Source organism: Pelodiscus sinensis, chromosome 1, assembly GCF_052426305.1.
Source record: "Pelodiscus sinensis isolate ZL-2025 chromosome 1, ASM5242630v1, whole genome shotgun sequence".
Taxonomy (NCBI): Eukaryota; Metazoa; Chordata; order Testudines; family Trionychidae; genus Pelodiscus; species Pelodiscus sinensis.
This window is the reverse complement of record NC_143052.1, coordinates 200,498,656-200,525,577: the sequence shown is the minus strand read 5'-3', so window position 1 is coordinate 200,525,577 and position 26,922 is coordinate 200,498,656. Positions and strand designations below refer to the sequence as shown.

Below are 26,922 nucleotides of genomic sequence, written 5' to 3'. Positions count from 1 at the left end.
CAAGGGCTATTCCCAGACAGTGCAGTGAATTCCCTCAGAAAGTAAGGACCATCACAAATCTCACCATTTTCCCATCCAAGCTGCACTGAAAGAGAGACAGCCAAATATGAAAACCTACCAAAACAAGGCACTATTACGCACACTCTTCTTGCTGAGGAGGATGAGAGAACAAACATGTGACAGATGTGTAGCCAAGTGGCTTACTGTACTATTAGAAGGCATTCTGATACTATGGTGATGAGCATGGTATAAGAACCTGCACAAGAAGGAAAAAAAAAAGACCAAATAACTGGCCACTGATTGATGAGCTATTGTGTAGATCTGTATTGATAACTGCCCTTTCTCCTATCTATGATCTATGTTGAAAATGCACACAGCAAAGCAGATACTTGTTGGCTAGAAGGGAAGAACACGGATAGCAGGTCAGAATTAGGCTGTCTTTAGGGATGTTAAAATGTGTTGGAGTAACCATGTAACTGCTTAAAATTTTCAGTGGTTACAGGCAGCCGGCGTATAACCATGAAAGTTAACCAATGAACCCAGGCTTATCAGTTAACCATTTACACAGTTACACATTCACATCCCTACTCTGCATACATTAAATACAAGTTTTCTATTTCTATAACATTAGAAAAATGTATTGGAGCCTTAAACTTGTAATTCTTTGCATCTTTTAGAATTATGATTTTCTACCAATTATTGAAGTGATATTTATTTACTGTCTTAACTATGTTTTAAAGTAGTAGTTTGTCTGAAATGTTCCTCAAGGCCTGTCTACACAAGAAAGTTGTCCAAAAGTTGTACTAGTGTTATTAAATCAATGTAGTAGCCCTGAGGCAGCCTAGGTAGGTGAGGCAGTATCAGATCTGCTGTCCTCTTCTATGGGAGCATGCCATTCCTACTCCATAGGTCACCCAGCTTGTGAAGAGACCTAACACAGCAGGCCTGACTGAGCAGAAGAGAGATGAAAACACCTGCTGCATTCATTGTCACTCCTCACGCAGGCGTGACTGAGGCACTAGAGATGTCGAGGGGACAGCTCTACTCCTGTATCTCCTCCACGGTTACAGGCCTGTGATAATTGCAGCTTGCTGTGCAGAGCAGCTGTCAAACTTAGCACAGCAGTGCCCCCATCTGCTTTTGTAGCCCATCCCCACTCCCCAGCGAGTGACCTGAAGGAGCCGTTTCCCCTACTTTTCATGCTGCAGGAAGCCTGCACAGGAAGCAGCTGCTCTTACTGCTGCAGAGCCCTATCTTTTTTGCACACATGCAGCCCCCAGCAGTATCAAGCAGAACTGTTTGAGTTTCCTGACCCTCCCTCCCTGCCATGGAGAAGCTCCTCTTTTTGTCTCTCTGAGGAGCGGTCTGCAGTGTGATGTAGAAAGTGCCCAAGTGAGTGAAGAGAGATGGCTGCTTTTGAGAAAAAGTAGCAGAAGTGACAAGTTAAAAGTGACTTGAGAAACAAATGGGAGCTAAGTAAAAAACCACGAAGAAGGGGAAGGCGTGTGTGTGTGTGTGTGTGTGTGTGTGTGTGTGTGTGTGTGTGTGTGTGTGAGAGAGTGAGTGAGTGAGTGAGTGAGTGAGAGATTAGAAAAGGAAAGAAGAACACTGACAAAAAGAGGAAAACAGATCCAGGGATAGAGTAGAAAAAAGGAGAATTAAAGGAAGAAAGAGGGGGGAATAAAACAGATCTAGCATTGAGTGTACATGGTTAGAAAATGAAGCCCCTATCAAGAGAGCTTAAAGGCACAAGCAGGTGCTAATATTTATGCTGATGAAGGAGAGATACGGGGAGTTTCTAGTGAAGTTTTACCACTCTAAGCTGCTAACATAGTTCTGCCAAGGATGACAACTTTCATCTCTGGTCCATAAAGATACCTCTGATAGGATGATAGTTACTTCAAAAAACTATTCCTTTGGAACCCCATACTAGGGATGTAAGTTATAGTGTAACTGAATAGCCATGTAACTGCATGAAATCTTATCGATTACATGACTATTCAATAGTCCCTGGGGGTGCAGGACGGGCAGCCAGTGCGCTCCTGGCCCCACTTCTGAGGAGCCCCCTGCCACCCTGCACTGCTGTTTCTGTACCAGAGACAGCAGCATGGGGTGGCAGGCAGGAGCCAGTCCATGAGGGGAGCCCACTTGAAAACCAGCTCCCCATGAGCAGAGGCAGCTGCTGCAAGGGGTGGGGGGTAGGGGCGGCTGCCCTGAAGCAGCCTCTGGCAGCATCAGCCCAGGCTGGCCACACACAGAGGCTGGTCCGTGGCTGCAGCACCAGACCGTGAGTGGTCCAAACTCCCTGATAGAGGCAGCAGCACCTGGGCGGGAAAAGGGACCGGCAACACTGCAGAACTGGTGCTGGGTGGGAACCAGCCTCTGTAGGAGACAGAGGGGCAGAGGGGCACAGGGAACTGGCTTGAAAGCTGCTGCCTCACATGTATCAGCTCCAGCCTGCCCCCCCCCCCATACTGCTGCCTCTGTTGGGGGGGGGGGGTGTGTGACAGCCCCGGTGCTCATGGGGAGCCTGCTTAAAGCCAGCTTATTGGTTAATCACATAGTGGACTACTCATCGACATCCCTATCCCATACACAGCTTTGACTCCCTCCCCCCCCCCCAAGTTTATTTTATGGGAATTTCAAGTGGAATTCCTACCTATGGGTACAATTAAAGCGATACACCGTGTGTGTAGATAAGCTCTTACGAAGGCAGGACGCCCCTCCAGGTGTGGAGGGAATGGGGAGGTTCTGCCAAAGCAACAGCATCCTACACACAGCACAAATTTATATTCTCTACCATGTATTCTCTAGTCTCATTCTTCCTGAAATAGGTAATTTTACAAGCAGCAGTTTATCCACCAGCCTGGGAACACCCGTGGGATAGAGGAGGAAGCAGCTCTGTGTGCTGCTGCTCCCCCTTTCCCCAACCGGGGGAATGGCAGCCCAGTGACATGCTTTCACTGTGGCTTTCCCTTGCCGCTCCCACACAGTGATGGGGAGCAGTACCCAGGAGCAGCACAGGGCACAGAGCAACATATGCCCCTGGGAGCGGGGCATCAGGTTAACATCCCATCCCGAACCCCTTCACACCCAGGCCTACACACCCTCCCTGGCCCGGCCAAATGTTTAATCCGGTAGTCCCTGTTTCCTCGGGTTACTGAATTAAAGCGGTTGAAGTGTAATTGTATCTCAGGATGCTGGCCATACACAAGCCATTCAAGTTTTGTGCTCAGTCTTTATGAAGCCAATCAGAACTCCTTTGCTGCAGACAGTCCTGTAATTTGGTTGGTTGTTATTTTATTAGGCACTGTAGTATCTCTATGCCAGATTTTTATTTAATGTATATGTTTATTTAAAAGCATAGGAGGATTCCAGTTTTGGTATGATCTTCTTTGGAAGAGGACTGACTTAATTCAGCTGCTAAAAGAATAATAATAATAATAATAAAAAAAAAAAACTTGCTGTGAAAAGTGAGTCTAATGTCCTAGACAACTGACCACAGATGAGAGAGCACGAGTGTATGAGCCTGGTAACAGAAACGCATCAGACTTCATCATCCTCAGCCTAAAACTTCATGTTTAAAACAGCCTGTATCTCAGCTGAAGAATGCTGTTCTCATGAAAAATGAGAAAGTACACAATCGGTTGTTACAAATAAAGAAGAGAGAAGGCCCAATATGCCAATAGTAGTACACACAAATATCAGATGGCTGTCTCACACCACTTGTTAAGCAAATACATTTCTATCTGGGAAAGAAAATGTTTACCTGAACCTCCTTACACACAGTCTACTACCGTTATTATGTAAAAGGGAATGCAACTAAGAGCTTAGATACAGATCTCAACCTTTCCTACAATAATATCTTTGATTAGCCAATAATTTAGCAACAAAATAGACATGTATTCTCAAAGGCTGATCTACTTCAGCAAAGATTAAGTATTCTAGTGAACATTCACATAGCACTGGATCTTCTAAAACCACATTTAAACATCCAAGATAATTGTATTCAATATAGGCTAGATTCTGTCACCTTTGTTCACACGGTATGGAACTGGCTTGTAGATTAAAACATCATTGATTTAAATTACTACTCAGTGGGAGCAGGGGTAGCATGATTGTGCCCTACCTCATGACACCAAAATGCAGTTGCACCATCTAATTTCTTCTATTAGCCCATTTAAAAAAAAAGTTCAGCAGTATTTCATTGGCATTGGACTCTTCCAAAAAAAAGGCAAGTACTTTGGAAATTTTCTTCCATTCATATACTTTGCCTTATTTTCTCTTTTAAATATATCTATCTAAAAATGCCAGAGAAAAAAAGACGATCCAGTGACTTATTATATATAAGTTGCTTTTAAAGCACACATCACTATAGTACTCAAGCACTCAACATGAGAGAAAATTATGTTCATGACAACTGTCCAAAGACTTTACAGTGATTTCATAAAACCCTCAGGTTTCAGGAAGCTACAAAGAAAGTGTTGTATGGTTCAGACTCTAGCAATAACCTCAGTGGTCACATCTTTTCATTGACAGAGCCAACCAAAGGTAGAAGGCAATAACTAATTCAGATCCCACATTTGGTCAGCTGGGGTCAGTTTGAAAACCAAGACAGACAGACCAGTGAAACAGGTAGTGCATGTAGCTATATCACTGTGGATAGGCGTAAAGAATTCTCTTCAACATCATGATGGAACTCCGAGAATCTCTGACTGGCAACATTAGAGGACAATGATGCATATTTAGTTCAGAAAATTAAGGTAGTCAATATTTTGTATGTGCCTGTTCCTGATCGGTAAGTAGTAATACACTAAGCAGCAGTGGAGCTGAGGAACACAAGGTGACTGAGACCCCCCCACACTTTTGGGGAGGGGGGAGCGGGAGCATATAGGGACAAATACAATTAAGGTTCTAAGGGAGAAATAGTACTTATCCTAAGACTATCACTATCTTATACTTGGATACAAGCTTGGCTATACAAACCAAAAGAGGGAAAAAATTATCCTCCTCAAGAAATCTTTCACAGAAACTTATACTCTATAGCCTGCTAAGCTCTAAGAAACAGCCTTAGCAGATCTGATTGGAATATGTTGTCCTACTCACGGTGAGTAGGAAAAAGCTAAGTGAATCTGCCACCAAAGGGAACCACACAATGCTTTCTAAGGGCAGCACCTATGAGTGAACTTGTAAAGAAAAGTAATAAATTGTATTTTAAAATATACTTTTTTCTCCAAACACGTCAAAAAGAGATATGACTAGCTCCTGAGTGTATATGAACTAATATTTTTCCCTGGCATAACTGGAATAATCTTCATTTGTGAATGCGAACTTACTATCTACTGTTTGGAAACGAAGTCATTTTTCTATGCATGACCGATTTAGAGTCCCAGTGATACCAGTAAACAGTTTGGTGGAGAGTTTTTTTGATTGTTTAAGATCTCCCCCTTTCTTTACCTTTTGTATTTAAAAGATGGGTGATGGGAAAGGAATTTTGCCCTAGATTCAATGTCTCTCCAAAAACTCTTTCCAAACTGATGGGCTAGTAATGATAGACATCATGGACTTCTAATTGACCATGGTTAGCAGAACTCTTGGAGCTTTGTTGTTCTGAATCTAACTATTTCAAGTTGATATGCAAAGACTGTTTTTAAAAGAGTCTCAGAGGGGTAGCCCTGTTAGTCTAACTGAAAAAAAACTTAAACAATCAATGCTGAGATAAGATTCATAGTTATGCTAATTTTATGTCCTGGGTTACATAGAAAGTGAGATCTGATAAAACATCCAAGTTAACTAAGGCTATGTCTACACTGGAAAGATTCGACTAAGAAAATAATGTTTGTCATGCAAAAGTTGCCAAAGAGAAGGTAGACAAATCATGTTTACACTGCCAACATTTCATGGCCATATTGTTAGCTTCCCTGTCCACAGAAAGAGCAAAGCAATGTGGCTATGCATCCAACAGTGCCTAGCGTCACCTTCAGTTGCTAAGCTCTGTAAGAACTCGCAACGTAGTTCTAGGCATTTTGGGAACATGAAAAACATCCTGTCAGCCACCTTCAGGCTTATTTTCATGCCACTTGAATGACAGTCCTTGCTGTGAACTCCTGCAGTGAGAAATCATGGATCTCAGCCCTCTCTCTCCCATGTTGCATTCTGTGTGCTTAGGACATCGCACATTGCAGCAGAGTTATTTCTGCACTTAATAGCAGAGGAAGACAACTCAGATGCAGACGACAATGTGAGTGACAGGTACAGCAGCGAAGTGACATTGCATTCGGTTGTCACAGAGCGGCAGGGTGCACAGTACATCACTACTTTTGGACTAGTGAAACTAGCACTGAATGGTGGGATCACACTGAGTGGATGTGGGATAAAGACCAGTGGCTACAAAACTTTCGGATGCGTAAAGCAACTTTTCTGGAGCTGTGTGCTGAGCTGGCCCCTGAACTGCGGCGCAAGGACACCTGAACGAGAGCTGCTGTCTTGCTAGAGAAGCATGTGGCCATTGCTTTGGGGAAGCTGGAAACTCCCAATTGCTTCCCTTCAGTTGCAGATCAGTTTGGAGTGAGGAAGTCCGCCTTTGGGGCAGCACTTATGCAGTGCGCACGGCAATAACTCACATGTTGCTGCGTAGGACTGTGACTCTGGGAAATGTGGATGACATAGTGGCTGGCTTTGCTGACATGGGCTTCCAAACTGTGGCGGGGCAATTGATGGCGCACACATCCCCATTACAGCGCTACCCCACCTTGCCACACAGAATGTCACTCAGAATGGCTACTTCTCCATGATGCTTCAGGCGCTTGTGGATCACCGGGGGTATTTCACAGACAAATAAATGCAGGGTGCTCTGGAAAAGTGCATGATCCAGCATCTTCAGGAACTGTGGCCTGTACAGAAAGCTGCAGGCAGGGACTTTCTTTCCAGACCAGAAAATTACAGCGAGGAATGAGGAATTGCCCATAGTGATCCTAGGCAACCTGGCTCGCCCCTTGCAGCTCTGGCACATGGGGCGCCCGGACAGCAATATGGAGCGGTTTAACAACAGGCTAGGCTGATGCCACATGGTTGCTGAATGTGCCTTTGGCAGACTGAAAAGAAGAGGGAGAGGTCTCTACAGCAGACGAGTAAGGGTGAAGTGTTTGCCCGTGGATGGAGGACTTAGGCACAGTGTACAGGTGCACAGTTTGAACAGCCAGACACTTGGGCTGTCAGAGGAACCCATGGGTGGCCATCAGTATCAGGGAAGCTCTGTAGGAAACACTTTGAAACTTATGGAAACCTGCATCACATTTGTCTATATTGATGTCTTTCAATCAGGATGCTCGGTGGTAAGGGATGGTAAGGGACATTGGAAAACCTCACAATGTTCGCATCCAGCTGTCAAAGTCACAACTGCTTTGACAGGGAATGGAGTGTGCTGGGGAAAATCCATTACCTGACTGTGAAAATGAGTGTGTGGGCACAGAGGGAGGGTTGCTGGATACAGGATTTTGTATGTGCAGCCATAGAGACTTCTGTGTGGGCATGGAAGGACAGGTGCTGTGAAAAGAATTCTGCACATGCTGACAGGGAGTCTTTAGTTCTGTTCACTCCACATCCTGATAAGACGCTTCTGCCTCTCATTTTGATCTTTCATGAGCTTTAGCAAGTGCTCAGTGGTTTCTATTCTGACTTGCTTCTCCCTTGCTCTTCTTTGCTCCCTTCTCTCTGTTTGAAGCATTGAATGCTGCAACACATCCTTGACCAGATCCTCTCATGACCTCTGAAGTTTTTTCCTTAGTTGACAAACTGTCTGCAGGGGAATAGGCCTGCCTTCTCAAGGGCTGGCCTGGAAAAGTGACCATTAACAGAGTGACTGTACTGTTCCTGATAAAGATTGTATTGTTTCACTACCACATATCTCTGAACAAAACTGGCCACTTTTTTGTTACTTTAAACACAGCTCTCTCCAGACACTCTGATCGTGGTGAGTTTTAAAGATGAGGGAGAAGAGTGGGGGGAAAAAGGAGAGTTGGGCATTGGGGGAGGTGGGGGGCTCAAGAAAATACAGTCTGCACTTGTGCAGCAGGTGTCCATGGAAACCATTTGTAATAATCCTCCATTTGTCCACAGGCTGCCATTACTCTGGCTGACATATCACCACTGAAAGTGAACAGGCAAACCCAGGCTCAGCTTCTGGATGCAAGCAGAGTGGGAGATGGGGCGACCCACTCCCTTATGCAGCCAAACTCTGAGCCGCCTTGGCACCGACAACACAGTATAAGGCATGGTCTGGGAGAGTGTGATACCACAGTGGTGGGGAAATGGCAGCCCTGCCATGGAATCTCCATGAGAGAATTAGTAAGTACCTCAAGAAAAGCTTCAACACCATCTTCCTACAAGATTCTATTGATCCCTCTGTATACATTGATGCTCTGTTTGGACATAATGTAGACCCAGGCAGAGCTTAGCCAGATCACAAAAATATAGCCCAGGGTCGCCCCATGCTGCTGCCCACCCCCCACGACTTCAAGTTAAACTTTCTGTGCCGCCGCCTGCCCCATTACAATACACAGCAATCTATGCCTGTGCCACCGCCCTGCCTCCCCCAGCTGCACCAGAGCAACTTACCGCTTTGGGTGGTTGCCACCCTCACCATCCCTCTGCCACCCGACTACATAGCAACTTACCCTGTGTCTCCTTCCTTGCTTCATGCTCCATCTCCAGTCCTCACAAACATCAGGACTGGAGAACAATTCCTCGCTGCCTGGAGCACAGGTTGTCACCGGATTGAGCCCCAAATCCTCATCCACTTCCATCTCTTCATCAATAACTTCTGTCTCCAGGATAACTCCTGTTTCTGACTCGGTGCTATGGGAAGTATCCAGACTCTCCTCGAGTGCGGACGTAGGGTTCCCCACCCAGGATAATATTCAGTTCTTTATAAAAATGGCATGTTTTGAGTGCAGCACCAGACCAGCTGTTTGCTTCCACCTTCTGGCAGGCCTGCCCAAGTTCTTTTATCTTGGCTCTGCAATGCAGGGTGTGTCCATTGTACTCCTTTGCACAAAGGGCTTGAGAAACGTGACTGTGCGTGTATCAGTTCCTATGGGTCACTCACAGCTGTGACGACACTGATAAGATCCAAAAGCACTGCGATGCTCCAACCAGGACAGTGTCTTGAGTAATGGTATCTTCTCAGGGAAAAGGGGGGGGGAGGAAATGAGGACCTCCACACAATGAGCCAGACAGCAGGAAATGGATTTTAAAGTTCCCGGGTCTTGCAGGTGTTTACCCATTTATGTGACTGCAGAGCAACCAAGTTCAAAGCACTGGCCAGAGTGGCTAAACAGGCATTCTGGGAAACATGCTGAAGTTTAATAAACTCAAAGATTGTCAAGAGTAAAAGGAGGGAGAGACAAAAGTCTCCCAGAGCTGGAAGTTTTATGTAACCAAAACTGGGCACTTAACGCGATTTTTGTCACACTGCAATGCAAACACTCTTTAGGTTTTGTTGCCAAAAAGGGGTTTTTGGTGACAAAACTTGCTAGTGTAGAGAAGGCCTAAGGAAACACATTACCCCCTAGATTTTTAAAAGTAGCAGAATATAAAGTAACCTGCCCCTAAAAAAAAAAAAAAATCATGCTGCTTAATATATTTAAGAGAAGTTGTCACCAGATCAGCTCCTCAGAAACGGAAGAGGGTGAACCATTTATGATTAAATTAGATAAGAACTTTCTTAGTACAAAGAGATACACATTCAAAGCTTGAGCAACCATGCACGGCAACTTCCTCAGCCCCTCAAAGAGTCTCAACATCTACTCAAAACAGGAACTAATGTGTATGGGGATTCCGAGGAAAGCAAAACATGCCAGCAGAGGAACTATCAACTTTACAAAAAGGAGAGTGTCTTATATGGTGAATTAAAATGAATTGGTTTTAAATTAAAAATATATCATATTAGATATCAACACAGAGATAAAGCTAATGCAAGAGGACCTCTCAAACAGTGCATAGAGCATATCTATAGGATCAAAGTCTTCGGTTATCAATTCCATAGCAGTTCAATAAGAAGTTTCATAAAGCTAAAAAGAAGTAAAGACTTTCCTAAAAAATATCAGTATATCAAACATTAAAATTCACAGGTAAAACAAAGTTAAACATACACTAGTCACAAAAGAAAAATATGCCTCCTACAGTGAAAAAGAAGGTGACGTGAGAATGAAGATTCTCTTACATCAGTTTTGGACAAAGAAAAAACGTGAACTGGAAATTAGAGGCTAGGTGTCCTAAAGAAACATGGTGTAACAAATTTTCCTGTGTATAAACTTTAGCCAATTCCAAAACTTACAAAGACCAAAGAGTGACAAATCTGTAAAGGACACATTCATTAGAGAAATACATTTTTAGTTATTCTTCCAGAACAGCAAATGTAACGTATGACACAATAATCCCACCATGTGTTACTTCATTAATGTACCACAAAGCACTAGTAAATTTCTTAGTAACTAAAACATTGCTAACCTGGTTCCATCCTGAGCGCTGCAGTTAACATCAGCCCCATACTCTAGGAGATGTCGCACAATGCTCAGCCAGCCTCTGGCGCAGGCCTCATGGAGGGCACAATAACCCGCATTGTCACGATGATTTACATCACAGACCTTGTTTTCCAAACAATACAGAACCACTTCCTGGAAATAAAGAAGGGGAGGAGGGATAGATAAGTCACATTATTTGTTGCTGTGGCAATGTGCATATCTTCAACATGTCTCTCTTTGACTAGGCTTGCTCAGTTTGGAAAGAAGAGTGTGTGTATGCGCACGCTCATGAGAGAGGAAAAAAAATCATGTGGCTCTCACCTCCATAGAAGTATCATTTTTAAAGTCAGACTGCTGTTTTTTCATAAGCAAGGCAGCAGTGTATTGCACAGCGCTATGCTCTCTATGCGCAACAGTGGGATGATAGTAGAAGACAGAGAATCGATGTACACATTGCACATTAAATTATGGCCTCTCTTTCCTCCGAATTTGCTCAGTGTAAACCCCCATGTATAAAAACATTAAAATGAAAAAATGTTCCAAGCACAGCAGTAATGTATTCAATGTTAGCTTGATAAAGTTTTTAAAGACATGAAGGACAATGGTTTCCATTAGAAAACTAATCATAAGAAAATCCAAGCCCCAGTGAAATCAATGGAGCCAGAATTTCACCCATAGTGATTTTCTTCATTCGGAACTACAGCCAGATGCTCGTTTCCAATAAATAACCTATCACTGCGGGAAGTCATGTGGATTTAACACAATTCATCTTGCAGTCAAATATACCATGGTTGAAGGCCTAGGCCATCCTCAACTCTGTGCTCTCATGCAACCTTGAAACAATGACTGCTCCATCACTCAACCAAAAATTTGGGATTGGTGCAAGTTTCATTTATTTATGTGAGAGGCACAAATATATGATGCAATTCATAAATAGTTCATGTGCCCTAAGATTAGCTGCAATCCATTAATTCGGCATTCTCTGCCTTTAAAGGGCAAGCAGTGAACTGTCTGCATGTTTATTTGGAAGCAATGTGGATTGTTTCCTTTTTCAATGCAGAAAGAATAAAAAGCTAGGTGTAATGCATATATTCTTTCAGTTTAAAAATCTACCGGAAAGCCTACAATAATCTGTGCTCTTGGTATACCTGACCTGAGAATTGGTATCTAGGATACAGCATGAAGCTGTTCTTTTAGCAGGCCCTCACTAACCACACTAAAGTGGATAACAGCAAGCTAATGAGCTGTCTGTCCCAGCCAAGGAAAGAAACCTAGTCACATGACACTGGGATCAAGTACATCAGCCACTTACTCCTTGTGCACAGATCAATTTACCTAGATCCCAGCAGTCTGGTGTTTCACCAACCAAAAGCTTTATTGTTCCCATTAATAATTCTGAAGACCAAAATCAAAGGACTATGGTCTTTGTCTGAACTCCCTCCCCCATGTCTGTCTGAAAAGTCTGTTAATTAATTCTGGAACCTGAATTTCCTTTAAACGTAAAAAATGTTGACTGAGAATTTTCAGACTAAAGGATTTTTATTTTAGAACTTTGTGAGCATGCATGCAAAGTCCTATTTTAAGGGATATCAAAAAAGGGATTGATGAATGCTACCACAAACCATTTTCTTTTATAGTAATTGCTCACTGTGAGAGGAAAAGATTTAATAAATTTGATTTCAAATATAATATTGCTCAACAGTACATAGTTAAAACACAACAGGCCAAATTATGCCCTTAGATACGTGCTTATTTGAAGGTAGAATGTGGCACAATTGTCTTTAAAAGATGGGTTGCATGTAGCCCACTTACTTGACCAAGTACGAAGGCTTTATTGGCTGCAAACTAGCTGACTTTTAGCTAACTGTAGTTACGGTAATAATGAGGTGTAGTTTTAAAATGCAGTCAGTTACTTTTTAAAACAATGTAAAGCTTCCAAATTTAGTTTATTAATTTTTATTTTTGTTAGAAGGAAAGAGACTTTCTAGGACAGAATATTGACCAGACCAAAGGCTAATTTTTTGGGTTAAGTCCATGTTAAGAGGCAACAAGGTTATTAACCACAAAATGTAAGCATGAAGACCATAAAACTCTACATTGTTAATTAATTATATGCCTCATTAACATTTTTAACACAATTGATTCAATTCATAGAAAATTTAACCATCACTGCTGAATGCATGAACATGTGGTAGCACAACCCTTTTGGATTCATAAACGCCTCTCTCTTTTAACCTTAGAGAAAATTTCTGAAGCTTGCACAGGCCAAGTTGGATATATTCAGATGGTCCATTTAAAGCAGTGATTTCAATATCACAGTCTTAGTAAATCCAAAGAATCAGCTAGTTTGCCACCAGCAAAAGCTACACCATAGCTGTTTTTACTGCCTGCGGTTTCTTTAGCTAAATAGCAAACAGTAATGTTAAGGAAAACACCACATATTTTAAAAGCTTTACATTTTAATTCCCTCCTAAAATTTCGTAGTGTAAGATACCTAAAACTTTAACATTTTAAACATGAGCGCAGATCTCCTAATCCATTTCCCCTGCCTTTCTTCCCGCCTCCAATCCTAATGGGAGTCTTTTCCTTTCCACATGGAAATGCAGACTAGATCTGTGCACCTTGCTCTCTGACCCTTGACCCACAGATGGTTATATGGATTATTCTCCACCCAGTCCAGGGGTGAAACCCATGGATAAAACAGTATGTGTTATTCTGCTGAGTCACTCTGCACCATGGAAGTAATCTTCTCCTGATCTTAAGGGGAAAATGGCCAGCATAGCTCTAATACAGCCTTGTTGAAATGCAAGAGTAACATGGAGCTAGGAGATTGCACAAAAGCACCAGACTCCAGGACATCATAGGGATCCATAGATTCTACAGGCCAACCCGCCTGCACAATCCACGAAAAGGCAAAGTCCACCCTCTCCACTGGAACACTGGGGAGAGTCCCTGAGGGGAATTTCAGTCCTCTTCTCTCAGTCTCCAATGTTGATTGCCCTCCTCATCAAATACCAATGTCTCCCTAACACTGTTGCCTTTCCTGGCACAGCTGAATCCTGAATTGACCTGAGGGGAGGGGGAAGAGAGTACTTTCGGATGCAAACACTGACTAAAAGCACCAAACAGAATGAAAAGTAGCTTTACAACTCAAATCATATTTAACACACAGCCTCTTTATCTTCTTTGGGTGTGGTTTTATGCTCCCTATAGGCAAAAAAAAATTAGTATGCTTAAAACTGTACTTAAATCATTTAAATAATATTTATTTAATGGTTCCGGTACAGAATGTACTTATGATACTGACATCCCAGTTAACCACAGGCCTGATCCAAACCACCTGGAAGTCACTGGAAAGATTCCTATCAATGTGCTTTGATCAGGCTCCAAAGACATAAGAGCCTAAGCCTACTCCACCTTACTTGCCTAAGTAATGTTATTGGCTGCAGCCAGGCTACACAGCATAGATGTAAGCCAAAGTATCCTGTCTCAGCTCTTATGCGCACTCTCATACTCAGAAACAAATGCTGCAATCTAGGATAAGTTGTGCTATCAGTCATCTTTACTGTACTAGGCAAGAAGAAGAACAGAAAATGTTCAAATATGGTCAGTCAAGGAGGTGAAATAAGGTTTCATCTAAAGACAAGTAAATGGGACAGTCTGGGCAAGGGGCTTGCAGAGATTCTATAGCTTCCAGCGCTACTCTGCCCTCCCGAAGAAATAGGACCCTCCCCCTTGCCACCAAACAAACCACATACAGTATGTCTAGACTACAGGGGGTTTTTTTTCAGAAAAAAGTGACCTTTTCTCAAAAAAACTTCCCCTGCGTCTAGACTGCTGGCATACTGAAAGAACGCCGCAGTTTTTTTGACTGCAGAAAGCCTCGCTTTACAAGGAAGAATGCCTTTTTTTTCCAAAAGAGCTCTTTCGAAAAAAGGCACTATGTAATGCAAACTGTGCTTTTTCGAAAGAGCATCCAGACAGCCTGGGTGCTCTTTTTCAAAAAAGTGGCTTGCTTTTTTGAAAGTACTGGTTGTAGTCTAGACACTCTTTCGAAAAAGCCTCTTTTGAAAGAGGCTTGCAGTCTAGACATAGCCATAGATTTTAATTCCAGGCAAGTTCTTTACACTAGCTACCTACAAGAGGGTCTGATGGCAGGATTATAAATCATCATTCAGAACAGCAATGGAGAGGGGAGACAAAAGCATATCACCCACTAAAAGCGTAGAGGGAGAGAAGAGTATCATCAAAGGCTTGTAAGCAGTGTCAAATACATCACCTTCATTTTAAACATTACATTAGTTTTGTTCCCTCCTCCGTATTATTTGGATGTGTCTACGCTGTGGTAAAAAACCTACCACATGACTCAGGCTGGCGTGGGTCCACCGACTGGGTTTTGCCAAGTTCAGTCTGTGGAACTATAAAATTAGACATTTGGGTTGAAGCTTGGGATCAGAGATCCTCTAAGGGCAAGAGGGTCTCAATACCAGGCTCCAGCCTGTGTATAAACATCTGCACTGCTATTTTTAGCCCCACAATCCAAGCCTGAGTCAGCTGACCCAGGCTTGGAGATCCAGTGTCACAGGTTTATCATCGCAGTATAGACCTACCACTATAAATCCAAGGATTCCTCTCCATGGTCAGTGTCACCGAGGGGAGGGGAAGGTGTGGAGAATTGGCAAGGGAATGAGTAACAACAATTGAGAGTCTCCATTGTCAAAGACAAAGGAAATGAGTTCCAGTACATTTCTCTGGATGAAACAAACGTCTCATTTTCCAATAATTCTCCCCCACTGTTTCACAAGGTACAAAAAGAGCAAGTTATAGTTAAGATGCAACATAAAAAGAATGGGATTCTTAGACTTATGCTGCATGCACAAGCCCATAACATTTCAGCAGATGCAGTCCCAGAGCAGACTGCAAAAGGACCTGGCCCCTAGGCAGAGAGGAAGCTGAAAAGTGCCTCACTGTCTTGCTGTGCAGAGTTTTACAAGTCACAGAGCTAGTCCTGCCTAGAGAGACAGATGAAGTGCCTTTTAAATATATATTTGGAGTTATGTGCTGGTGGCTTACAGAATGCTGAATGCAGCTCTTTCAGTATACTTATATATGCTCTCTAGCTGGCCAGCAAAAAACTTGCAACAATCTTGTATCAAACTGCAATTTTGCAGCTGTGGAACTGCAAACAAACAGTTACACGTGTTGCTGTAGTTAACTCCAATGAGATTGCAGAAATCCATGGTCTCAGACATTTAGCCAACAAGACAGAATTGCTAAACAGGAGGAAAAGCCTAGGGCAGTGGTTCTCAAACTTTTTGGCCCATGGCCCACCTGCCTCAATTCAAATATTTCCATGGGCCACCAGTTGCTAATAGAAACTCACCATTAATTACATAATTACACCCAAGCCATTTTGCTAGTGCTGCGGCTAGGGAGAATGGTTTAATTTAACCAGTAAGAAAAGAAAGGAAATATTAAATTAAATTATTAAACAGATGAGTGCTTTAACATTTTCATTTTAGTTTATCAAACTTCATTTTAAATAAGGATCACACAGCAAGGCTCAGGTCTTTCACACACACCCCGCCCCCAAGAGGCAAGCAGGCGTTGACGCTCCAACCTTGCGGGAGAGGGAAGCCAAGGCTGGAGCACCAGTGCAGGCTCCTCGCTGTGGGGGGGGAGCTGAGCTCAAGCCATGGACCACCTGGAAAGGTTGCCGTGGACTGCTAGTGGTCCGTGGACCACAGTCTGAGAACCACTGGTCTAGGGGCTAGTACCTGTCAGTGGCAGGAGAAGGGTTTTTCCATTGGGGAGGGAAGAGATGGAGACTGTTTCACAAAGGAAGTGTCTCGCTTCGTAAATAACATTTTCAACCCTGCTACTCAGCACCTTTCCAGAGAAACACAGAATCTTCTTTTCCCCAACGATTTTGGTTATGAAATGGCAATTTCAATCACTGACCAAACCTAAACAGGGTGTCACCAAACTTAATTACAATGGAGCTTTGATTACTCATTGTTCTAGCCCTAGAAGGGAGTCTCCAGATTTATCACAGCCATAACACTGCAGTATCCACATTGGACTTTTCCCATCACTGCTTTGCTCTCTTCTCTCTCCCTCCTGCTCAATGGAAACACACACACAAAAATCCAACAACCGAAAAAACTCAACCCTTTTAAGGGAGAATTGTTAAAAAATGTTAATATTGACCTAAGAGTCAAATCATTTTCATTTTTTAAAAAAAAACCCCAACTGAATATTTAAAAATACTTAAAATGAGACATTCACTTGAACTTGAGACTACTCAAAGTACTCGTAAGTATCACATAGCAGTCTTGACATGGAAACTGTGGGTCAGCCTCAGCTACTCTGGAGAAGCAAGAGAGATTACGGAACTTTAAAAAAAAAATCTGTTTAAATTCAGGTCCCATGTGAATAGAAATAATGCAAGTTGTAAATATTCCTATAGCAATTTCATAATCATAGCTCAAGTATGAAAACCCCGAATTAGACTGTTTGTCTGGCTAAATTAAAATCTTTCCAAACTTTAAATTAAGCCTTCTGAAGTTGCAACAGGCTTCTGCCTAAACTAAGTTCCCAAGGAAAAAAATTTTCATGGGCTAGAGCAAATCCTTCAAGGTGTACAGGCCTCTGCCTAAACCAGACTTCCAGGCTGACAATCTTCAAAACAGCAACAGGCCTCGCGTATAGGCCTATACGCAGGAATTTCTGCTGGAGCTGGGGGTGCTTTTTTGTAAATGTGGACTGCAAGCATATGAATTCACCCCCCCCCCCCCCATGGTCCTCCAAGTAAGCAGGGAAATCAGCCCTCTTCCCTTTCCCCGGCTGGTCAGGTCATGGGGAGGGAGGCTCAGGCAGTGTGCTGCTCCTGCCTTTAGGGTTGCCAGGTGTCCAGTATTGAACCAGACAGTCTGATATTTTTGCCTCCTGTCCGGTAAAAATAATTCAGAAAATACCAGACACCTAAAATGTCTGGTATTTTCTGATTTTTTTTCCCCCCCCAGGCAGGAGGCGAAAATCTCGGGCGCTTACCAGTTTCCGCAGGGGAGCTGTTGGGCCCGGCGCAGGGAAGCAAGATAGTGGGCAGCCACCAGCAGCCCGTTAGGGCCAAAAAGCCCCCCAAAATGGCTATTTAATTTTTATTTATATATTTTGCTTAACTCTTGGGGTACTTTCCCCCTCCCCCAACAACTTTGGTCTCCACCTTTTTTTCCCTCTCAACATAATTTTTTCCCCGGTAGGTTTTTTTTGGTTAAACCATCTGGAAACCAGCCTTCCCCTGGTTGGCCACAGCATGCTCACTTGGGGTCCATGGCGGGGGGTGCTTTTGCAACCTTCACACCCCTTCTGCGTATAGACTTGGTCCAACCCAAGCTCTCAGTCCAAACTGTCTCTTTCAAAGTTAGGGCAAGCTTTATAGCTCCGTATCCCTACACTAACTAATACCATCAAATCAGTAATCACACTCATGATGGACCACTTTGTCACAGTAATTCTTTGTGCGATTGGGACCCTAATGATATTAACATCCTTCTACACCGGTATATTTTCCCCCTCAACCAATAAATAAAACCATGTTTGAGTACTTGCTGGTGGATTCAGCAACTACTGATTTTTGTAGGAGCTAGATCTGTTTGTTTAGAGAAGCACCAATGCTAAGAAACGTCAAACTCTAAAAACATTTAGAACACTTTCTGCAACATATCCCAACATGCAGACACACCAAGCATTACGTTCAGGCTCAAATATCAACACTGTCCATTTTCCTTAAAAAAAAATATTTTGGATAAAGGGCACATAATTTACATCAGGAAAGCAAAACCACAGCTCATTAAAACTCTCCATACACCATATAGAACATTAATTTGTCATTTTATACACTGTTAGACAATATAATGGTGGGGTTTTCAACCCCTTAACAAAACTTCATATACGAGTCCAGTTCTCAAGCCATTGCATGCCCTCCACTCCCAAAAACTGTAACAGGAGCTGAGGGAGCAGAGCACCACAGGTTTAGGCCTGTGCTGTATTCTATAACCAAGCAAGTTAACAAGTTTTCACTCCTTTCTACAACTCCAAATACTCAGATTTAACAACGCTTCAGTAAAAAAAATACCCCTCGCCCAAGAATAGAAATGTTGTGAACTAAAATCTGTAGCTACCTTGTCAGTGCACCAGGATCCCATAACCTGGAATTACAAAGTGTCTTTAGCCCTGTATACAAATAAAAGATTTAAAAAATATATATATCAATGCAAAACTGCTCCCACATCCCAATTTAGAGTATTTAAAGTGATTCTTGCCTCATATCCCAAACGCGCTGCCCTTTGCAGAAGAGTTTCACCAGCATTCTTATTGACAATAAGTCTTCGTGCTTCAGGCGGCATGGGACGACTTGGGGTGGTCTCCTGAGGGGTGCTTGCAATCTGCAACTGCGAGGGCTGAGAGACAGGTAATAATGAGGAAGTCTGCTGCAGGCGATCATACAGCTTCTGCTCATATGATTTGGCTGGTGAGGAGTCACAGTCTGAAGTAGGCTCTGGTCGCTTTCTGAATCTTCTTGTTACCGTGACCTGTCAAAATCATTATTGGATTTTTTTTCCCCCCTTTTTAACGAACACGCTGATGGGAATATATTTTCCCAGTTAAGAATTACATTTCTGTTCTCATTACAAAAATTTACTCATGTTACAACTCCTCAGCTTTACAACGCCTCAGTTCTTTATGTATGAATTAGGCTTTATCTCAGACAGAACAAATCCAAAGCATGCAAAATAGCTAAAGGGAGGAGTCTGAATACAATTACAGTCCATTCTTGCTAGTGCACCCTTCATAATAATGAACCTTTGGCAATAATGAACCCGGTCCCTAAATCCCACCTCAACCCCCATTGCTATGGTGAGGTCTGACAGCATAGCTAGAGGAGCAGTCAGCCCCCACTGCAGCCCTGGGGCTGGAGGAGCTGTCAGGCACCCCCTCCCCCACAGGCGGGTCTCTTTCACTATAACGAACCCCTAGCTCTAATGAACCCAATGGGTTTGTTACAGGCAGGGTGTCCTGTATAGCTACACAGCACAGTAATGTGTTAGCTTGAGTAGGCTGGCTCTGCTGTACATTTTGTGAGGTTAGTGGATGATTAAGTCTAAATAAAGATACCTTATCTTCAGTGTTTTCAATATCTGTGGTGTCATCTGCTGTCAGGGATGACCTCCTTCTCCTCTCCTGTAGTGCCAAGTGTTTTGTTTTACACTGACGTTTCCCTGATGGCTTCTCACACTCATATCTCTGTAGCAGGGATGAAGCTTGGAAATCCTCTTCTTCATCTGTGCACGGCACATCTGTATTCCGGATTTCTTTAATTTTCTGCTGTTTGGCAGCCAACCTTGAGGCTGGAGTACAGTTTGGCTGAGTCTGCCTTTTGCTGTTTGCATTGGTGGATGAAAGGCTCTTCGGGGGTGGAGAGACCATGAAAAGAGGCAATCCTAAATGGGAGGAAAGGCATTACAGGTTGCAGTGTGTGTTGAGAGGAAAACCCATTGTTAATACTTAACACTAACTCTTTCATTGTTTAAGAGATTCACCAATTACATTTTCAAGTCATTAATACTTTACGTATTCCACATTCAAAATGTAAATATATGCACACACAAGATGCTAAGTTTAAAGTAGCTGTAATTGTCTGATAAAACCACTACAGGAAAGTTTCTATTACTATTGTGTCTTAGGTACTGCAGAGGCCAATCACAGCAATGATATGTAACCTACACACTGCAACATCTAGCCTCAAAGCAGGGAGCAGAAAGTCTTTCAACTGGCTTTGGTGGATGTGAATGACAAAATCAATTTCCTTACCTGTAAATGTCTTATCAGAATGGGAGCCCACTTTCTTCATCAGGTTGGGAACTGCTTAGTTTTTCTGCCTTTTGCAAGTTTAAGTGACAGTCAAGAGATATATGGGGTAAGGTGGGGAAGATATTTCGGTTTGTAGCAAATGAACATAAGAATGGCCATAATCAGTCAGATCTAGCCCAGTATTCGGTCTTCTGACAATGGCCAATACCAAATGCTTCAAAGGGAATGAACAGAACAATTATCAAGCGATCCATCCCGTCCATCTAGTCCAAGCATCTGGCAATCAGAGTGGCTTTGGAGGAGAGCATTCGGGAAAGACTCAAAGGAATCTCTATGCTCAAAGACAACAATGGATGGAGAAAGCAGCACCTCAGCTTTTTAGTTCTTTCCAAATAAATTCTGAAATAGGCTTATTATGTCTTTCCACCTACAAAGTAGATGGATTCCTAGTGGAATGAGAAACTAGTATTTTTTCCCAAGACTACTTTGATTAGAGGCCTTGAAAAACTAGAAGAAGGATTAAATAAGTTATCTACATGCAAAATATTTTGATGCTTAACACCCCTTCTACATTTCTCAGGGCATTGGGCTTCCTCCATGGTTTATTTCTACAAAAGTAGAATTTTACAGCTCTGACCACAAGTAAATTTTGTACTTTTTCTAGGGTCCAAAAGGGGTCTGGGATAAAGTGAGAGCAGAGAACATGATAATTTTTAATGGAACTTTGAATTTTTCTTAGGAATAGAACTGGGGCTATAACGTATGAATCACCTTCTTTGGAAAAAATTAAAAGTAATGCTGTCTGATGAAAGGGACAAAAAAAGTTCCATCTTGATGGCAACAAAGAAGGGAAACTTCAGATTATATTAAGCCATCCTCTGAGTCATTGGGGGAAGAGAAAGAGCTTGTAGTTCTTCCTGGAGTCACAGGTTCCAAGACCAGAAGGGACCATCATTATCAGCTAGTCTGACCAACTGTTTAGCACCAGGCACAGAACTTTCCCAAAATAATCCCTAGAACATCTCTTTTAGAAAAGCAAATAACTTGGAATTTACAAATTGTCATGTAAGTTATTCCAATGGTTAACTGATCTCATGGTTAAAAATTTACACCTTATTTCCTGTCAGAATTCGCTTAGCTTCAATTTCCAGCCATAGGATCATGTTCTACCTTTCTCTGTTAGACTAAAGAGTCCATTATTAAATGTTTGTTCCCCATGCCGGTACTTCAGACTGTAATAAGTCAGCCCTAAACCTTTTCTTTGGTAAACAAAATAGACTGAGCTCTGATTGTCACTACAAGGAATGTTTTCTAATCCTTTAATCATTCTCATGGCTCTTCTCTGAACCCTCTCCAATTTTGCAATATCTTTCTTGAACTGTGGACACAGTATTTCAGCAGCAGTCACACCAGTTCCAAATACAGAGGTAAATAACTTCTCTGCTCCTACTCAAAATTCCTGTTTATTCCAGAACCCCATTAGCTCTTTTGGCCATGTATCACGGGTGGAGCTCATATTCAGCTGCATCATTCATGACCCCCCCCAGATCATCTTCAGAGTTACTGCTTCCCGGGATAGAGTCCCCCATCCTATCAGCATGGGCTATGTTCTTTGTTCCTAGAAACATTTAAGCATATTAAGAACATGTTGTTTGCTTGCACCAAGCAATCCAGATCCTTCTGAATCAGCAACCTGTCCCCCTCCCTATTTACCACTTCCCAAATTTTGGGATTATCTTCCACTGATAACAAAAAATTAAATAGCACAGGGCCTAGAACCAATCCCTGAAGTTCCCCAATGGAAACAGTCCAGCTGGATGATTTCCATTTACAGTTACATTTTGAGACTTGTCAGCTAGCCAGTTTTTAATCCATGTCTGCCATGTTAATTTTACATTGTTCCAGGATATTTTTCTAAACAATGTCATGCGGTACCAAGTTGAACACCTTACTGAAGGCTAAGTCTTTTGCATCAGCACTAATACCTTTATCAATCAAACTTGTTACTTCATCAGAAAAAGAGATTTTGAAACAAATCTTGTAGTAACCCTCCCATTCTGTTCTTCCAAACATGAACAGCACATAACCAATGTGGACTTGTCCTCCTCAGTTCACAGTCTGAAACAGTAACTGAGGTGCAAAACCTCCTTTCCCTAAACAGTCTCATTGGTGTAACATCTGTAAACCAGGTCATCCTTCAGTGTCACCAACAACTATTTAATTACCAGTTGTTTTAGTGGGAAGGGATGGAAATAAAACTAAATGGAGATGAAGTGGAAAGATGGTGGAATTAGTTATTTACCTGCAACAGAAATAGAAGGAGAGAGAAAACTTTCAGAGATGGGGAAGAGGAAGAGAAACATAGAAAGGAAAGGTGGGAACGAAACAAGAGACAGGGGATTGAAAAAACCACCACCGATCCCAAAGAACAGATCTTCCCACTGAGTGATGCTGAATACAGCAATACGGTGCAGGTCACAAAGTTTAGTTATTATATGAAGGCTAGGTTCCACTCTATCTTTGCACAAATCTCCCACTAATAAATCACTAAGATCCTAAATCTATACATCAGCACACAAACTATTACAAGTTGTATGGGTTAAAGGGCCTTCCAAAAGATTGGCAGTATCCACAGCAGACATTCGCATCAGTCTGGGAAACACAGGGCCATCAAAGGGTGAATCTAGTCTCCCTTCAGTCTGATCTTTCTGACCACTATGAATTTAAGAAAAAGAGTGGACAGGAATATCCTCAGAAACCCAAACAAAACATCAACCCTATGTTGGCACCAATGCTGGGAGCAGAATTTGGTTCTCTTGCTGGTGGCCTGAGCTGTAAATGGGCCTGCTTGCAAAAGGAACCAGCTCTGTGAAATCTATCTGAACATTCACTAGTTTAGCATCCATCTTGGCACTGCTGAGCAGATTGTTGGACTTGCGATGGATGCACATAACTGAGGGGCAGATGCTGGTATTCAAGGTACAGAAAAATCTTTCCAGCCTCTCTATTCAGGCTTTTGTTTTTGTCTTGTCTGAGTGGCAGTGAAAAACCACAGTGGTTCTGTGGTTAATCTCCATATGAGTGGCTAAGATTCTCAGAGAACCTCTTAGGACAAAGTCTATTTCATTCCTCACTGCCTGTAACTCCAGGTGGCTAATGCTGAGTTGGAATTCCTGGGAAGACTACTTGCTCTCAACCACATGAGGACTCATCTGCATTTCCTATCCTGAGAAACCAGCATTAGTTACCATACAGACTGCTAACAAATTTGGCACAGGTCAGCCATGAAGAGAGAATGGAGTGGACACCACTATTAAAAGGGACTTGTGCCTGGAGGCGCTGTCCATAGACAATCCAGACCCTAAGTCTGGTAGTGACAGTGCTTTAGCAGGAAGGGAGTATTGCCCATAGGCCACCTGGTACAAGCTAGCTGAAAGTATTGTGTGCTGTTGACTGAAAGATGCTGGGGAATTGCTTGGTGTGTGCCAAAATTTAGTCAAATTTGTCCTCTGACAAAACCAAAATCAGCTTCGGCCCCATAGACAGGGCTTCCAAATGTATGCATCTTGAGATTAGATAAGAGCTCTTCTGGTCAGTCTCTATGAATCTAAAATGTTCCAGGACCAATTTGGCAAAGCTTGGCAAATTGCCACCACATAGGATTGAGGTTGTGCGTGTAGTAGCAGATCTAGTTATTTTGTTGTCTCAGTCCAACCCTCCACGTGGCATCAACAGTACAACTCTCTCCCTTCCTCCCATATCCAAGGGCACTGCCTGGAGTTGATCATCACTGTTTCCAACTGCAGTTGCCCCACAACTGCACCACTTGGAAGCCTTGCCTGAGTCTATAAATCATGAAAAAAAAGTCAAGGAACAACTGGATCAGAAGAGCAAAACCCAACTTCCTCATGCAAGCTCCGTGCATGGAGAAGCCTATGTAAGCAATGATGGGAAAGAATTTCCTAACCCTGGTAAATGGAGAAAAACAGATCAAAGAATTTACAGTCCTGTGCGGATGGAAGCAGCAGTTGCAGCAAAATGACTTGAAAGCCTTTAAGTGTCTCTTGGGAATGGGTAGGCTGGGCATAAATTTAAATCAGGTCTAAGGTGCTATTAAGGGCTTATTCTAGGAATAGAAAGCGTCTCACATTGTCAAAGCATGCCTGAACCAGGATGCCTCTGGAAATAGCATCAGAATCTTAAAAAAAATAAAATCACATTTCTTTGAGCCAACATGTCAACAAAAAGAGAAGATCTGGCAATATAACAGCAGGCTTTGCAAAGTAAAGCTAGCATCAACATAACAATCAAAATTTCTGGCCTCCCCTTTCTGAGTTCTACTAGACCTTTTCTTCTAAGAGCACAAGGAAGAGCAGAAGATGGACAGGTATCTCAGCCAGTGCCTCTAACACAATGGTATCTTATAGTAATAGAAAAGAGGCTTTGAATCTCCTAAGACAACTGATGATCTTCAGGTACACTAAAACCTGCTTTATCCATTAACATCAATATATTTTTCTCCCTTGCAAACAATCCTTACTGAAATGAAGGATGGACAAGGTAATCTTTGGGACAATTGCTAACTTTATGCAATTGAACTGGAAACCATTTGAGAGATCTTATAAACCAACTTCTTTTTGTCTGGGTTGAACCACCTGACCTCAGCAATTCTCAAGAGTTTCTGGTATGGGGAAAATGGATTGATTGGCTTTCCCTGTGTCTCATTTTGATAGGGTCCTGGCTGAGGGTTGGTTGAATTGTAGGTTTGGCTATCTTGAGGGTGAAAGGTATCAAATCAACCAAATCTGTTAGCAAACAAACAACCCGGGACATCTGATTCAGAGTGCTCAGAGCAGACGGGCAGCTATGTTGCTATAGCAATTCACTGAAGACCTACCTATAGCAATGGGAGGGGTTCTCTCACTGGCATAGGTAATCCACCTCCCAAGAGACAGGGAGTAGCTAGGCTGATGATGGAATTCACCCATAGTACTGTTTACACTGGAGAGGATGGGAGGACAGGGAGCAGTTTAACTACGAGTTGTCCTATTTCAAAATAATGGGCTTTTGTTATTTCAAAATAACTCCTCTTATGAAGAGGAACAAGCTTATTTCAAAATAGTTATTTCAGGAGTCATTATTTCGAAAGAACTCCCCAGTGTAGATATGCCCTAAGGTGGCATAGGATGACTAGTTTTTAAAGTTACGAACTTAAACTGCCTCAGAGGGGTGGCTGTATAACTTCATCACTCCAAAGATGTGAAAAATCCACATCCCTAAGTAACACAGTTGTACCAACCTAATTTCCTCATGTAGACCAGGTCTTAGTTACATCTAGGTCAGCCCTCAAGAATAACAGGCTAATTTGCTTTTGGGGAAGGGAGTGATAGGGGTGGAGTGGGGGGATAAAGAAAAATCCTTAAAGCCTTTCATTGGCAAGTCCTGAAAGGGAGAAGGAAAGTCTCATCCTCTGTACTGAGAGTGGGATGGAGGGAGAAGGAAGAGCTATCTGAGAAGATGTGGAGAATCTGTGAGCAGAAACAGCCACACAGTTTAAGTTTGCAGGGCACCAGTCAAGGACAGCACAAAGCACACTGAGAATGTCTGACTACAGCTGAGATTTTAAGTTGCTTGGTTTTGTGAGAGTGATACCTCAGTCTCTTGAGGAGGGAACTAAACCATCTGAGAACTGGGGTAGGGAGAGAGAAGTACGGTTGCTAGGCTTCTAGTTTTCGACTGAAATGCCCAGTTGAAAAGAGACTCTGGTAGCACCAATCAGCACAGTTGCCTGGGCAATTAAAAGTCCAGTCACCCTGCCCTGGCTCCACACAACTCCAGGAAGCAGCCAACCTAGATAGAGGGGCAACCAAGGAAGTAATGAAGTAATAGAATCTCAAGCTATGGAGAAGCAGGGAAGATGACTGCCAACACTTGGAGCTGAATACAGGTACGGGAGCCTTTGATGTTGCTGGATGGGCCTTACTTAGCTGCTGGAGCAGTAGTGGTTGTGGGAAGGAATCATACTGCTAGTCAAAAGAAATCCTTAGATATGTATAACTACATCTCGCACACAGGCACTACTTCCCGAGAACCTTCTGAGGGCAGGTCTACACTTAAAATGCTTCAGTGACGCAGCTGTAGTGCTTCAGCAGAGCCTCTCCTGTCAACGTGCTTGACCCACCTCCCCAAAAGGTGGTAGGTATGTTGCTGTGAAAAGCCCTCCCATCGATATAGTGCTTGTCTACATGGGTAGGAAGGGTTTAGGTCAGTATAACTGCATCACTCAGGGGTGTGGATTTTCTACCCCGAGTGACATAGTTATACCAATTTAAGTTTACAACATAGACCTGGCCTGAGATGAAGAGTGAATTAGAGGAGCAGAGGACAGAAAGAAGCTGGCGAAATATCCTGAAGTGAGTCACTAAGGAAAACTCTGAGCATGCCCATGGAAGGACGCTGGGGAGCAACATTGGGTCTGTTCACTAGGGGTGTCCGTAGAGAAAGCAAGACAGGCAAACTGCACTAA

At 42.8% G+C, this 26,922-nt stretch overlaps 1 protein-coding gene across 12 annotated transcripts in view; it reads right to left on the bottom strand.

Annotated features, from left to right (window-relative positions):
- The window catches only part of BCOR (BCL6 corepressor), a 107,236-nt gene that overhangs the window by 7,051 nt on the left and 73,263 nt on the right, over positions 1-26,922 (bottom strand). For 11 of the 12 annotated variants that reach the window (XM_006133942.5, XM_014578961.4, XM_075913232.2 and 8 more), the window contains 3 exons: positions 19,701-20,026; positions 18,848-19,117; positions 10,510-10,676 (listed from right to left, as the gene is read on the bottom strand). In XM_006133942.5, the coding sequence (XP_006134004.1) occupies positions 10,510-10,676; positions 18,848-19,117; positions 19,701-20,026 (763 nt within the window). The remainder of the gene's footprint in view (positions 1-10,509; positions 10,677-18,847; positions 19,118-19,700; positions 20,027-26,922) is intronic. The other variant, XM_075913237.2, reaches the window with a different exon arrangement.